Source organism: Passer montanus, unplaced genomic scaffold, assembly GCF_014805655.1.
Source record: "Passer montanus isolate IOZ18808 unplaced genomic scaffold, ASM1480565v1 scaffold14, whole genome shotgun sequence".
In the NCBI taxonomy this organism is placed as follows: Eukaryota; Metazoa; Chordata; class Aves; order Passeriformes; family Passeridae; genus Passer; species Passer montanus.
Window position 1 is genome coordinate 8,061,782 of NW_024360941.1, and position 13,480 is coordinate 8,075,261.

The 13,480-nt window shown below is 41.2% G+C and overlaps 1 protein-coding gene across 4 annotated transcripts in view; it reads left to right on the forward strand.

Annotated features, from left to right (window-relative positions):
• Positions 1 to 512: 512 nt before the first annotated feature.
• Positions 513 to 13,480, forward strand: part of GALNT7 (polypeptide N-acetylgalactosaminyltransferase 7) — an 82,334-nt gene continuing 69,366 nt past the window's right edge. For 2 of the 4 annotated variants that reach the window (XM_039700066.1, XM_039700065.1), the window contains exon 1: positions 13,228 to 13,422. In XM_039700066.1, the coding sequence (XP_039556000.1) occupies positions 13,297 to 13,422 (126 nt within the window). In that variant the 5' untranslated portion in view covers positions 13,228 to 13,296. Of the gene's footprint in view, positions 972 to 2,604; positions 2,623 to 7,483; positions 7,618 to 13,227; positions 13,423 to 13,480 lie in introns of those variants that run through there. The other 2 variants (XM_039700068.1, XM_039700069.1) reach the window with 2 other exon arrangements.

Sequence of the window (13,480 nt, forward strand, 5' to 3'; positions counted from 1 at the left end):
AGAAAGATAAGAAAGAGCTGAACCAGGTCAGCATAACAGTACCCAGACTTTGTACTCCTTGCTAAGCCTGCAGAGCTGCTAGGATCCTTTTGCATTTTGCATACTGAAATTTCAAAACCAGAAGGCAAGGTAATCTCTGTCCTGATGTTAAGCAGAACCATGTCTAAGATGAGTCCTATTTCGTTTGCCTTGCTTCAGAGAACTAGTGCCATGTTCAGAGCACTGTCAGCATTTAGGAAGAATAGATGAGCACTGAGAGTTTCATGCTTTTAAAAATAAACATTGTCAGCAGGATACATAAAATAATGTATTGAATTTGAAACACAATATCACAGGAGAGTGAAGAAAACCAGATGCATCTGCTGAGGATTTCTGGACAGATCAATTTACATAATGATGTTCTTTAACTTTATTTTAGAATAAAAACAGGGTTGGACAGGACAGCGCTTCAGATCTGAGGTAACCAACAATGGACACCAGGCTTTCATTATGTCAAAAGAAAAGAGAACCTGTATCCTTTTTTGTTTAGCTTGGCTCAAAGCTTATCAGGATCCTCATCCCCAGAACCCCTGAGCTTAGACTTGGTGGAAAGCTGGGTGTGTTCACACAACTATGTGAAGATGTATTAACTTGATTTCTGCTGCTTCTTTAGAGCTCAGGTGTTGGTGCACAATACAAGGATTGTTGCAATGAAGGCATGTGCTGTTATACAGAGTTGAGGAACATCGAAGTCATAAACTTAGGAGGGTGCAGGTATTTGTTGAGGACTTTGACTGTCAGAAGCTCCTGAACCATGACATCCTCATGGCTGAGTGATTCTGCCTGCTGTTTGCATTTCATACCAGATCTCGGGTTTCATGAGCAACAGACTGGTATCACCCAAAGTGCTGGAGACTTGTTTGCTCTCTGTGAGAAGCTCCTCCTATACCTGCAAATAGCAGGGAGAAGGCTGTGAGACCAGCTTTAGAAAGGTCTGGCTTTATCTTAGTCAGTGTAACAGGTGGAAATGCAGATGGTATTGCTGGTCCTTTCCATGCACCATGGTGCATGGTGAAACACTTGTCTTCCCACTGGCAATTAATGATTGTGGGTAGTTGAATGGAGAGAATCATTTAACTATACCCAGATATTTGACCAGGAAACTGGAATCCTAGTATCAGGGAGACTAATGAGGAATTCATAATATATGAAACAATCTTTCCTTTTTTTTTTTTTTTTTTTGGAGGGAGAGGACAGAATGGCAGACTAATAAAAGGGCAGTAAAAAGAAAGGAAAAACTAGGCGAAAGCTTCGACTGGTCAGAGAGGATACTATTGTGATATGAAGCAATTTCTAGCATTCAAGGCATACAGTGAACTGTTTTAATTTTTCAACAACAATGCAAATCATGCAGGCACTCATAAAAACCTAAAAGCTCTTTTTAAAATAACAGCATACATTTTACATGTACTTCATGTACTTTTTCTCTCAGAAAGTGCAAGTTATTTATCATTCTTGTCTAAGCTAATAGTGCATCTCTGTCTGGACTGCAAAGTTTAATTAACTTCTGTAGGTGTTACAAGGAAAATTATGCCTAGCTGAGTCTAAAATCCACATTCTTGAATGTAAGGCATTTTTAAATCAACATGACTGATACACTTTTTGAATAATAACTTCATGTTTTTCTGCTTCATACAGGCCAATAGCATTCCAAGTTTACACCCTGTAGAATCCACACAAATAGCACACCTTTTTTTTTATCAAGATGCTATCATGAAGACGATAGATAACTCTAACAACTGTAACTTTTGCTCTGCTACTTAAGGCTAGTGAGTTTGAGATGCTGGTCACAAAAAAGGTAGTGAAAATGTAGTAGCCTAGTGGGCATCGTACATGATGGGGAATTACAAGATTAGAGAGCTTTTTTGGGTCTTCATCTTGCTCCCACCACTAAAGCTGTTTGTACAGAGTTTGAACTGGGTGATAAAGCACAAGAGGGGGTATATCTCCAAAGCCAAGGACAAAGATGCTATAATCTCTTAATAATGGTAACTGTCCCACGCTATCAAGCTTATTTTGGTGTCTTACTTAATGCACAGCATCAGGAAGCTTATCACAGTTAAAAACACCTGTAGAAATCCAGTTCATCCTTCTGCTCTGATTTGAGCTGCATGACCAAAATTCAGGCAGAGGCACATATGCTTAAAGGACTCTTAGATACAGCCAGAAATTTGGGCCATGACAAAAAAGATGTGAGTTCTTCTCCTCTGGTGAAGTCCAGCATCATAGTAGGGGACCTTGGTAGAAGAGAAATGTGAATTGTGAGGGCTTACACTAAGCTGGAGTGGTTTTAATATCATATCACCAGCCAGTGTGCATTTTTCACCTGTCAAAATGACAATTTTTTTTTACCTACCTGTGTGTTCAGGCTAAGTCATTAAATGTAAGACAGCAGGATTTGGCAATTTCACTGCATTGGCCATGGATTGCAATACACCTGTTGTATTTTTGCTGCAGGTACACTCACCCTACATCCCAGAAAATCTGCCTTCCTCCTTCTAATATGAAATAAAACATAAGATGACCTCTCAAACACAGGTGCTAAGTATGTCAGTGACCTACAACTGCACATGTGGAGGGCAGGTAAATCTTAACTCGGGCAAAACTCACAACTGATACTCAATTTGACTATTTTTCTAGTGATGTTGAAAAAAAAGTTTTGCCATATGGATTTTTTTAGTGTGTTAGTAATGAGCATTTATGAACAGCATTTCCTGCTTTAGTAATCAACTTACATAGGAAAGGAAAATAAGTATGTGACAAATCTGCATCTTATTTACATTTTTAACATTACATAATCCTGAAGGTATCAGTAGGAACATTTAAATGAAGGTCTTGACAACAATCCTGCACGAAATGCATCGAAAATCATTTTGATGTTTAGCAAAAGGAGATTTCAAGGACATAATTTGAGCAGTGGAGGGTGTAGTTTAAAAACATACCCCACCCACTGCAGAAATGCCTGGGCTGTTCTTTGCCTGTGTTTTCAAGTCCATATTAATACATCTCCAATAGCAGGTATTTCTTGTTCTGCAAGTAGTAAGTTGTCTTGTCATGTAGTACTTTATCATCAGGTATAAGGAAAAATCCACTAGTTCTTTGCATAGATGAATGCATGTTTGCAGAGCATTGATTCCAAAAGTCATGATGCTTCACCCTCATTATACAAATGTGGTACTGCTTGAGACAGCCAGCACCTTGCATAATTGCATATAAATTTTGCATTGCTAATTAACGGTCTGGTTTTAGTGCTGTGATTCTGTGCTTCGCTGTGGTGATACACAGAACACAGATGCAGTGTGTCCTTAGTTCAGTAAGTGCTCTGGGGTATTTATCAGCAGCCACCAGTTGCATATCCACTGATCCACAGTGTTGGCTTGTCTTGATTCAAGCACCTCCCAGAGCCGCTATGTGTCTTTGCAAATTGTTTATGTAGTTCTAGTAATGACCATGGCAGACTGCAGGCTGCAGATTAAAGTGCAAAAATACAAATTAGTTCCTTAACTTTTGTTGATGTCCAGTAGGCTTATAGGTGGAATTCTTATTGTGTTTTTAGAGCTTTCCTCTTTTCTGATCTTAGTTTGCTTAAGCACTTTGTATTCACATTTGGCGTGGCAAAAGGAAAAAGTATGTCATTCTTTTGAATAGCAGATTCAGACTTGGAGATGAGAAGGCTGGTAAATTTCATCCTTAAAACAACTGGGGGTGAAATCTTGGCTCTGTTTAAATCTGGCAACATTCCAGTAATTTCAAGTGAAGCTATTCGCCTCTACTACTTCACATCCTAAGGGCTCTGTAAATTGTTGCATAAACATTATCATAGTTATACAATGAAAAAAACCACCCCCATTTGCCTTTAGAAAAGGGAAAATCTTCACCTAAGGTAAAATCTTTGCTGCCAGGTTTCTGAGGGAGAAGCTGAGAGAGGTAATCCAGCAGTGATGGAATATTCTGGGATTAATTAGACGTGGCCTAGATACACACGAGAGAGTATCAGAGCTGACCTAAATGTTGGGAGGAACAGTGCCTCTATCTCCTGCTTTCTTCTAATCAGCCCTGACACCAAGGACTTAGCAGGGCAAGTTTGGAGAGACTGTTTGGATATAAACCTGAAAGAGAGGCAAATTGTTACACTCATTTTCACTTATGTTATAAATCTGCTTATTTAAGTCTAAAATGTTTTGAAGACATGTTCACTTCTGTATCTTGGAGGTTAGTAAGAAGTCATCCAGGTTTTTCAAGCAGTTAGCCAACAGTCTACAAAAGTCCTGCTGTAAATCACTATACTTCAATTGAATATGAAGTTTTCCTATCATTTCTTCTTTGTCCCAAAGCACCATTTGGAGGGAAAAAGAAAAAACAATTAATTACATAGATGCTGTGTTCATTTTGGGATATATACAAGTGTCAGAGTTGTTGATAGTAAATCAGGAACAAAATAAACTTCACTTCAGCCTAAGGTTTACAGGAGCAGCTTTCATTACTCAAAGGATCAGTGAATAGGAATAAATCAGTGATTCTTCAGTTTAATTTGAAATAATGTTAATTGGATTAGTCTTCTGCTCTATAAATATGCTTTTCAAGTTGAAACAAGTAATTTTTTTTAAGGACAAAACTGTAAATCAACCTTTTTCCACTTGCTCTGTAAACTCTAACATCTAAACCTGTGGGATGTCCCTGATTTGATCAAACTACTCAGAACAAAGATTTAGTTAAGCCAGAGTAAAAATAGAAGTACAGTCTAGAGATCTGCCTCTTCCTAATTGCACACAATTGGGAATTTAGAAAAGTTTTTAATTCTACTAGTTTTTAAATCATTGCATTTTGTCTTGAATTCACCCCAGCCAGCAGCCAAGCCCCACACAGCTGCTCACTCACTTCCCCACCAGTGAGATCAGGGAGAGAATCAGAAAGGTAAAAGCCAGAGAGTTCATGGACAAAATAATAAATAAGATAAAAACAGTTTAAGGGGGAAAGCGAAAGCCATGCACACAAGCAAAGCAAAGCAAGGAATTAATTCACTGCTTCCCATGGGCAGGCAGGTGCTCAACCATCTCCAGGAGAGCAGGGCCCCATCACATCTAATGGTGACTTGGGAAGACAAATCACTCCAAATGTAGCTCCCTTTCTCCCTCTTCCCCCACTTTATATCCTGAGCATGATAGCTGCTCACTCACTTCCCCACCAGCGAGATCAGGGAGAGAATGAGAAAGGTAAAAGCCAGAGAGTTCATGGACAAAATAATAAATAAGATAAAAACAGTTTAAGGGGGAAAGCGAAAGCCATGCACACAAGCAAAGCAAAGCAAGGAATTAATTCACTGCTTCCCATGGGCAGGCAGGTGCTCAGCCATCTCCAGGAGAGCAGGGCCCCATCACAGCTAATGGTGACTTGGGAAGACAAATCACTCCAAATGTAGCTCCCTTTCTCCCTCTTCCCCCACTTTATATCCTGAGCATGATGCCACATGGTCTGGAATATCCCTGTGCTCAGTTTGGGTCACCTGTCCTGGCTGTGTCTCCTCCCCAGGGTGGCAGACTGAAAACCAGAAAAGGCCTTGGCTCTGTGCAGCCCCTGCTCAGCAATAACAAAAACATCTTCACCTTATCATCCCTGTGTTCAGCACAAACCCAAAACACAGCCCATGCCAGCCACTGGGAAGAAAATTAACTCCACCCCAGCCAAAACCAGCACACTGGTATGTATTAGAAAAAGGGGAGTGAGCTGAGAGAGCTGGAAACCTGCAGTATTTGAAGATGGATGAGATCCTGCCATTATCACTCTTACTTGTCATGGGTGACTGAAAAGCGGTGGAGTTTGGCTTGCCAAGATGACTTTATTACAATTCTTCACTTTCATTTCAATGTCTTTTTAACACGTCTAATCATTTTTTCTCTAAAGTTGGTTGGGTTTGGGGTTTTTTTGGAGAGTTGGGTTTGTTTGGGTTTTTTTTTTTTTGTGCGGGGGGGGGCAGTTTGTTGGATTTTTTTGTGGTTTTTTTGGTGTTTTTGTTGAGCTCTCAGTTTGGGAAAAAGATGGAAAACATACTAAAAAAATTGAAAGAATTATCTACATTGATACTTGAGCTAAAGCTATAAAAGAAATAATTTAATTCATTTCAAGTAGGGATATCTGTCTGGAGCTTTGGACCTGAGAAAAGGGGAAACTTCCCTAGAATTCTGCACTACATGGTGTACTAAAGCCCTTATGAAATCTATTTCTCTATGATTCTGTTTAGTAGAAGAGTTGAATGTGTGCAGTGTTATGATACAACAGCTGCTATTGCCTGCAATTCCCACAAAACATGCCTTTTATAACAGAATCATTTCATTGAATTACTAATCAATACAACTTGGTGTCAGACGATACATAATAGAAATAATCTAATGTTTGAGAATTTCTCTCCAAATGGCAGCTTACTAAGAAAAGAGGCTGCTCAGCATTGTGGTGTTTGTTTCCAACCACCAATAACATCAACCTCACAGTTTATAAAATCTGTGAAGAATTAAGAAAGCTTGGAGCTTTCTTAAGCTTCAAAAGAAGAATTCATTGCATTTCAAAAGCAATGCTTTTGTGATTCACTGCTACTAAGATCCTTAACTTCCAGTTACCAATTTGTGATATATACCACAAATTTTATATGGCTAATGGCAGTAGTCTTGCTATCATTTTCTTTGCAGACAGTATTCCTATTCCTCAGGACCCCAGTTTGAAAATCAGGGTCTGGCAGAAATCTGCAATGTTATTCAATGTATAAATCTATCTACTGGATTGGTCTTTTCCAGTATTTATTCATGGAGCTTTTATGCGTTTATGTAAAATGAGGCAGACCACTCTTTATGGAACAGTGACTCAGCTAAGGAACAAAAAACACATCCTGGTTTTAGCATTTAGTAACTGTTGTACATTCACACCTTCCATGTAACCAATTTTGAGTGTCTTTTTTTATTTGTCTGTGAAACTTCATAAGGCTTTGTCTTGTGCAAATTTGACATATTAGCTTTATTTAACTTTTCTAATGCTTTACAAATGCTTCATATCCTCAGCAGTTAGATTTTGTTTAATTTTGAACAACATGGCAGAATATATCCTGAAAAAGAGTTGTGTCAAAATTATTGAAGGTTTATAGCTGATAAATGATACTGAATTGATAATACTCAAGTTGCCAGTTATCTATTAAACCACCAACAGTTTATTCAAATAGAAAAAATAACAAAATTCCTCAGAAATGCAAAAATCTAATTAATCTACAGTTGTAAAATTTTCCATTTTTTTCTCTCCAAGACACTGTGATTCTTGTTCAGACTGACAATTTCATCAAATTAACTTCACTAAAAGTCTTTTAGAAAAATAATTCAGCATCTGAAATTGTGGGTGTTTACAACAGTCATTTTTTCAGCATAACAGAAATTGCAGCAAACTATTTCAATTTTCTCTGCCCTAGATTCAGGAAATGATGCAAGTTTAATTTCTGTTTGAAATGCTCAGAAATATGGCACCTTGGAAAAGGAGATTTTCCAGACCTGAGACTGGTTTGAGTACATGACTACTCATACTTTTGTCTGGCTCAAAATACAGGTAAGTTTCTCTGAAAAGTAATTTAAAATGTATATATTACTTTTTAAATGGCAAAACCATGCTCAGAATCATTCCATTTCTTCTCATACTTAAATGAAACGCCCACGTAACAGACCATCCCATCCACTATTTTAATGAGATCTAAATCTGTCAAGGATTGTCAACACTCATCAGTGTGGATATTTTGAGGACTTGTAGGTGCAAAAGAAGTTATTTTTTTCTAGACAAAAGCAGTATTAATAATACAATATAGTTCATAAACATTTACTGGTACTCATTATCAGAAAGGGCAGCTGGAAAAAGAATCATTTTACATTCCAATCTTCAGGACATTGGTAGAGTCCAGACCAGTACAAAATAATGAGCTTGCTTACTGTTGATGTGTGGGAAAAGAGAAGAGGAGCTGGAGGTGATACTGCAGGAATAAAACAGACTAAGTAGGCATGACAGGAGTATGGGGGCTAAATGTAATGACAGGAACTTCATAACACATTCTTCATAAAAGTGACAGGAAAAGCAAAGGAGGCGAACAGTACTCTGCCAAAAGCATCTATTCAAATGCTGAAACACTGAAGGATAATTTTTGGTAGGACATGCATGGCTAAACTGCTGGCTTAAAAAAAGAAGGATAATTGAGAATTACAGGAAGAATGGTATTAAAGACTAGAGATTATGAACACAAAAGAGTGAAGATTAAGCAATCACAGTGTAAGTTGCAACAGCATATATTAAGTATTCCCCAGAGGTACTTATTTGATTAAAGTACTTTTAAAACAATCTCAGAAATTAGGAAGAATTTAAAATCCTGTACTTCATTTTTGTCAACTCTGAGGTTAAATATACACACACTGTAAATACTTACGGCATAACTTTATATTCATCATAATGTATGCCAAACCTTTGGATAATTCCTTGTAGTGACCACCTCATTAATCCAGAATCTCTCTTCAAATCCTTCAATGCTGAGGGTGATGTCAGAAGAGAATATGAGCTTAAAATAAAGGGAGATCTGGCCAGGCATCTTCAGCCACACATTGAGTTCCTACCTTCTCAGATGAAAACTAGGGAAGGTGTGTTTTGGATTCCACCAGGACACACCAGGACTCTGATATGCAGTACTAGTAAATCTGCTGTGGGGCTGAGACACTGCACGAGCTTTCTGTAAGTGTCAATGGCCAGCTCGCCTTAGATCCGAAGTAAGAGTGCGGAAAACAGCAAAGGCTTTGTTTAGTGATGACCATCCAAATGTAAGGTCAGGATGGGAAAAGAGATTACATGGAGCTGGAAGGCTTCACTGGAGCAAAGGTGTTGCTTGTGTTGAGAGTGTTCTGCTTAGGAACCAAGTTACTTTCTGCTAGCTGGCATTTTCCAACACTTTCTTTAATCAAAGCGTGACCAAGTTTGCTATTACACGAAGCCTAGAGTATATTGTGTAGGGAAATACTGCGCTTAACGGAGTACTGGTAGTTATATCTGGAAACATCTAAGGAAAATGTAACTGTTTGAGGTCTAGAATCCATTTGTCATGGTTTAGCTGGCAACTAAGCACCACACCACCTCTCAGGCACTCACCCCCAGCAGGATGTGGGCGAGAACTGGAAGGGTAAAAGTAGGAAAACTTTTGGGTTGAGGTAAAGACGTTTAAATAAGTAAAGAAAAAGTTATGCACACAAGCAAAGCAAAAGAAGAAACTCATTCACCCCTTCCCATAGGCAGGTGGGTGTTCAGCTATCTCCAGGAAAGCTGAGCTTCATCATGCCTTATGGTGACTTGGGAAGACAAACAACATCAATTCAAGTGTACCACTCCCTTCCTTTTTCTTCCCCCAGCTTTATATACCGAACATGGTGCCATATGGTCTGGAATATCCTTTGGTAAGTGGGGGACAGCTGTCCCAGCTGTGTTCTCTCCCAATTCCTCATGTACCCCCCAGCCTCCTGTCTGGTGGTGAGGAGCAGAAAAGGCCTTGATCCTGAGCAAGCCCTGAGCAGCAACAACCAAAACATCCCGGTGTTACCCTTTCCAGCACAAAACCAAAATGTAGCCCCATACCAGCTAGTCTCAAGATAGACTCTACCCCAGTCAAAACCAGCACACCGTTGCTAATTTCAAATATTTAATTTCAAACCTATTTACATGACAAAAAAAAAAAAAAAAAAAAAAAAAAAACAAAAACAAAAAAACAGGTGTGTTTTGTGCTCTCTGCACTAAGTAGAAAGAAAATTTGGCCCCTGAACTGCAGATTTTACAAAGATAGTCTGTGTGTTGATAGAAGAAAACCCTCAAATGAGCAAAATGTGAGGTTTTATGTAGAATGAAGCCTTTAGAGCAGCTTGTTGTATTATGGAGCTTTGTAACACATAATTTTCACCTTGAGAGGTACAAAAGTCTGTAGGAATTTCCTTTCAGACACTGTGTTCTGAACAAGCAGAGTAGTTTTTTGTGGCCAGATATTCAGGACAATAGTTGAGGGGTAGATCCACATCCAGATGCTTCTCCTATGCGAGCAACTGCATGAGATTTTGACATTGATTAGTGACCCTGCTCCAGACACCATCCCCCAAATCCCCAGCAATAAGGCAACTGCATGGCTTAGGGGATTGGTAATCGGATACCTCACCTCCAGGTCATCCTAGGTCTCTGGTTCAAGAGCAGCCAAGCTTTGTAATGACTTAAATGCCATTGCATATTTATTTGGAGTCATACATGGAGAAGTGAACATATGATTTCTATGTGACAAGCAGTAGGTGTCCACATACAGACACAAACATTGTGACAGTTGCCAGCCTGTTTGAAGCATTTGAATGACTAAATATCAGTCTAACAGAGATGGATTAATTCCCTAATAACAGATTTGTGTTTTGTTTTAATACTGCCTGTATAGTAAAAGCATCATGGTTTACATGTATATATTTTTATATTATGTACTTCTTTTACTTTTATATATACTTATATTTTTATATATAAATTTATATTTACTTACATTTTGTAACTGAGTGGGACTAAAGACTGTGTTTAACCCTCCATCTTTTTCTCTCCAGGTTGTAAAAGACTTTGAAAAGTAGTTTTGAATAGTACTGGAGGCAATCCAAAGCCAAATTTAATTTGAATTTTCTGTCTTAGCTGATACAAATTCTACAAGAGTGAAAATATGTTCTATAGGTCTTCTCAGGCACTTTACTACATAGGAGGAACTGTAAATGCAGAATTGGCAAGTTCAGCACATCCTTAACAAGGATACAACTGAAATAAAACATTTCCAAGGTCAGTACTAATCTAATACTTCTGGAGTCCGACAGCATGGCCTGTGCGTGAGAAGAAGAAAGGTAGACGATGCTCGCTGTTGAGGAATCAGGGCAGGCAGACACAGCGGTCAAACAGAAACATGACGCCTTCTCCAATCTGCTGTCATTGGTGGCTGCGGCAGAGAGAGGGGCTGGCTGGCACGAACACCGTGTCCATTGGCCCGTACTGCCTCCCAGTGGGCATCAGCTCCTTCTCTTTCGGGATAAAACAAACGCTGCGGGGTTTAAAATTCCTGGTACAGAAGCCATTGTCCTCGGATAGCTAATGGGAGAGTTCACTGTCAGTGAGACTTCAGCTACCTAAAACCAAAGCGACAAAACTCTTGATCATCTCCCAAGGGTGCAGCTTTCTGTGAAATCACGAATGTGTAGTTTACCTTTGCCTATGGCTTCATGTACAACATACACCTCCATCTGAAAAAAAAAAACCAAAAAACCCAAATCTGGTTTCAGCAGGCAGCCTTACAAATGTGAGTTGTCATCATATCAACTTGCATGCAGAGGGCTCTGTCCCCACCACTTTCAGCTCTGAGGAGCAGCAGCAGAGCAGTATCACATCCCATGGCTGTAGACTCCATGCAGTGCTTTACCTAACTTTATTTTTCTTCTCGCTTTTCTTGAGTGTGCTGAGAGCAACAGCACAGGATATTAAAAAGGGATGCCAAAAATGAAGATGAAAACAACATGAGGAAAGAGCACGGTTTGCTGCAGTAAGGTCTCCACTATAGACGGCAGGAAGAGTTGGAGAGATGCCTCTATGCTTCCTTGACAGCCTACCGACCTTCCCAGTTTACAGCCCCAACTTGCCTTTTCCTTCTGGGCTCAGCAAGCCAGGGGCTCTGTTCAGAGCTAGGCACCTCAGCTCTGTTTCCCATCCAAAAAACCCTAACAGTCCCTCCCAGCCCTGTGCAGATGTTGCTATCTACCTGAAAACAGTCACCTAAATCTTTGTGTTGGGATATTTGTGTGGTTGATGCAGCTGCACACAGGGAGGGGACTTTGAGGAAAACAGCTCTGTGCTCCTGTGGAAGTCACAGGGCTGTGCAAACACTTGTAAGGATTCGAGCTGTTGCTGGTGCCTTAAACACTGCATTTGTCTATGTCTCATACCTTGATCTTACAGAATGAGAAGGAGAAAAAAAAAGACATCACACAGTGCTATAGCACAAGTTATATGAATAAACAAATACTTCTGTGGCTAGGTGTGTCCAACTACAAAAGAGCTGTTGCTCGTGCCTTAAACACTGCATTTGTCTATGTTTCATACCTTGATCTTACAGAATGAGAAAGAGAAAAAAAAAAAGACATCACACAGTGCTATAGCACAAGTTATATGAATAAACAAATACTTCTGTGGCTAGGTGTGTCCAACTACAAAGGTCACTTAGGTGTGGGCAGTTTTTTCTTCCAAAGTTATCCTGTTCAAGGTGTAATATCCTGTTTTGTTTCTGCAGTTCTTATCATTGAAAGTTCAAGATCCATTGATCTGATGCCCTCCCAGTGCACATAAGAAATAGAATGGAAAAAAGTCAGAGCAAGGGGATAATACTGAATACACAGAAAAAAAACAAATGTAGTATTACATTGGAAGTACTGTTTTTGCATCAGTCTGGTTTTTGGAGAACTTACATTACCAGGTTTCTGTGTATGTGTGTGTGCACGTGTGGCATTCCCTCAAAGGAGGAAATAGGATGCCTAACTTTTAGTGCAGAAAATTAGTAACAAAATAACACACAAGCTGTGGGGCTGATAGCATCTCTGTAATCTTGTACTTAATCTGCTATCCCCAAGAAAAATCTGTTGACTTTCCAGTTCTACTCTGCCCAGGCTGCCCACAACAATTAATGGGCCTCCATTACCCTACGCCTATATGACAACCCCTGAAGTTAAACGTTTGCACCTTTATTTTTACAAATCGGTGCCCAAGCAGCGCTGCTCACTCAACCGGGAAAGCCGAAACCCCGCTCGAGGTGTGCCGCTGCTCCCCGTTTCCCGGAGGGCTGCAGGCGCGGCTGGCCGCGGTGCGGGCGGGAGCAGGTGCACTCCGGGAGCGCCGGGCCGGGGCGGGGGCAGGAGCGAGCGGCGGCCCGGGGCGAGGCGCTCCCGCCCCGGTGCGGGGCGGCCACGTGGAACCGCGCGGCTCCCGCGGCGGCCACTTCCTGCTCCGCATCACCCCGGCCGCTGCGCCCGGCGGGGAGGCAGGCGTGCAGCCCGCAGCCTACCGGGGCGGCGCGGGGGTGGGAGAAAAAAAGAGGGGGGGAGGAAGCTATACAGGTGGGCCGTGCCGTGCGGTGCCGCGGGGGGCGGAAGGCGGCCGGTGCGCGGGGCCGGGCGCTGCGTGCTCGGCGGCGGGAGGCAGAGGGCGGGCGGGAGGATGCGGCTGAAGCTGGGCTTCCTGCTGCGCGCCGTGCTGCTGGCGGGCAGCTTCTTGGGGCTGCTGCTGCTCTGGTCCTCGCTGTCGCCCCGCGCCGAGGAGCCGGATCTCCCGGGACGGACGCGGGTGAGTGCGCGGCCGCGCCGGGCGCCGGGGCGGGCGCGGCGGAGCGGGTAGCGGGGCC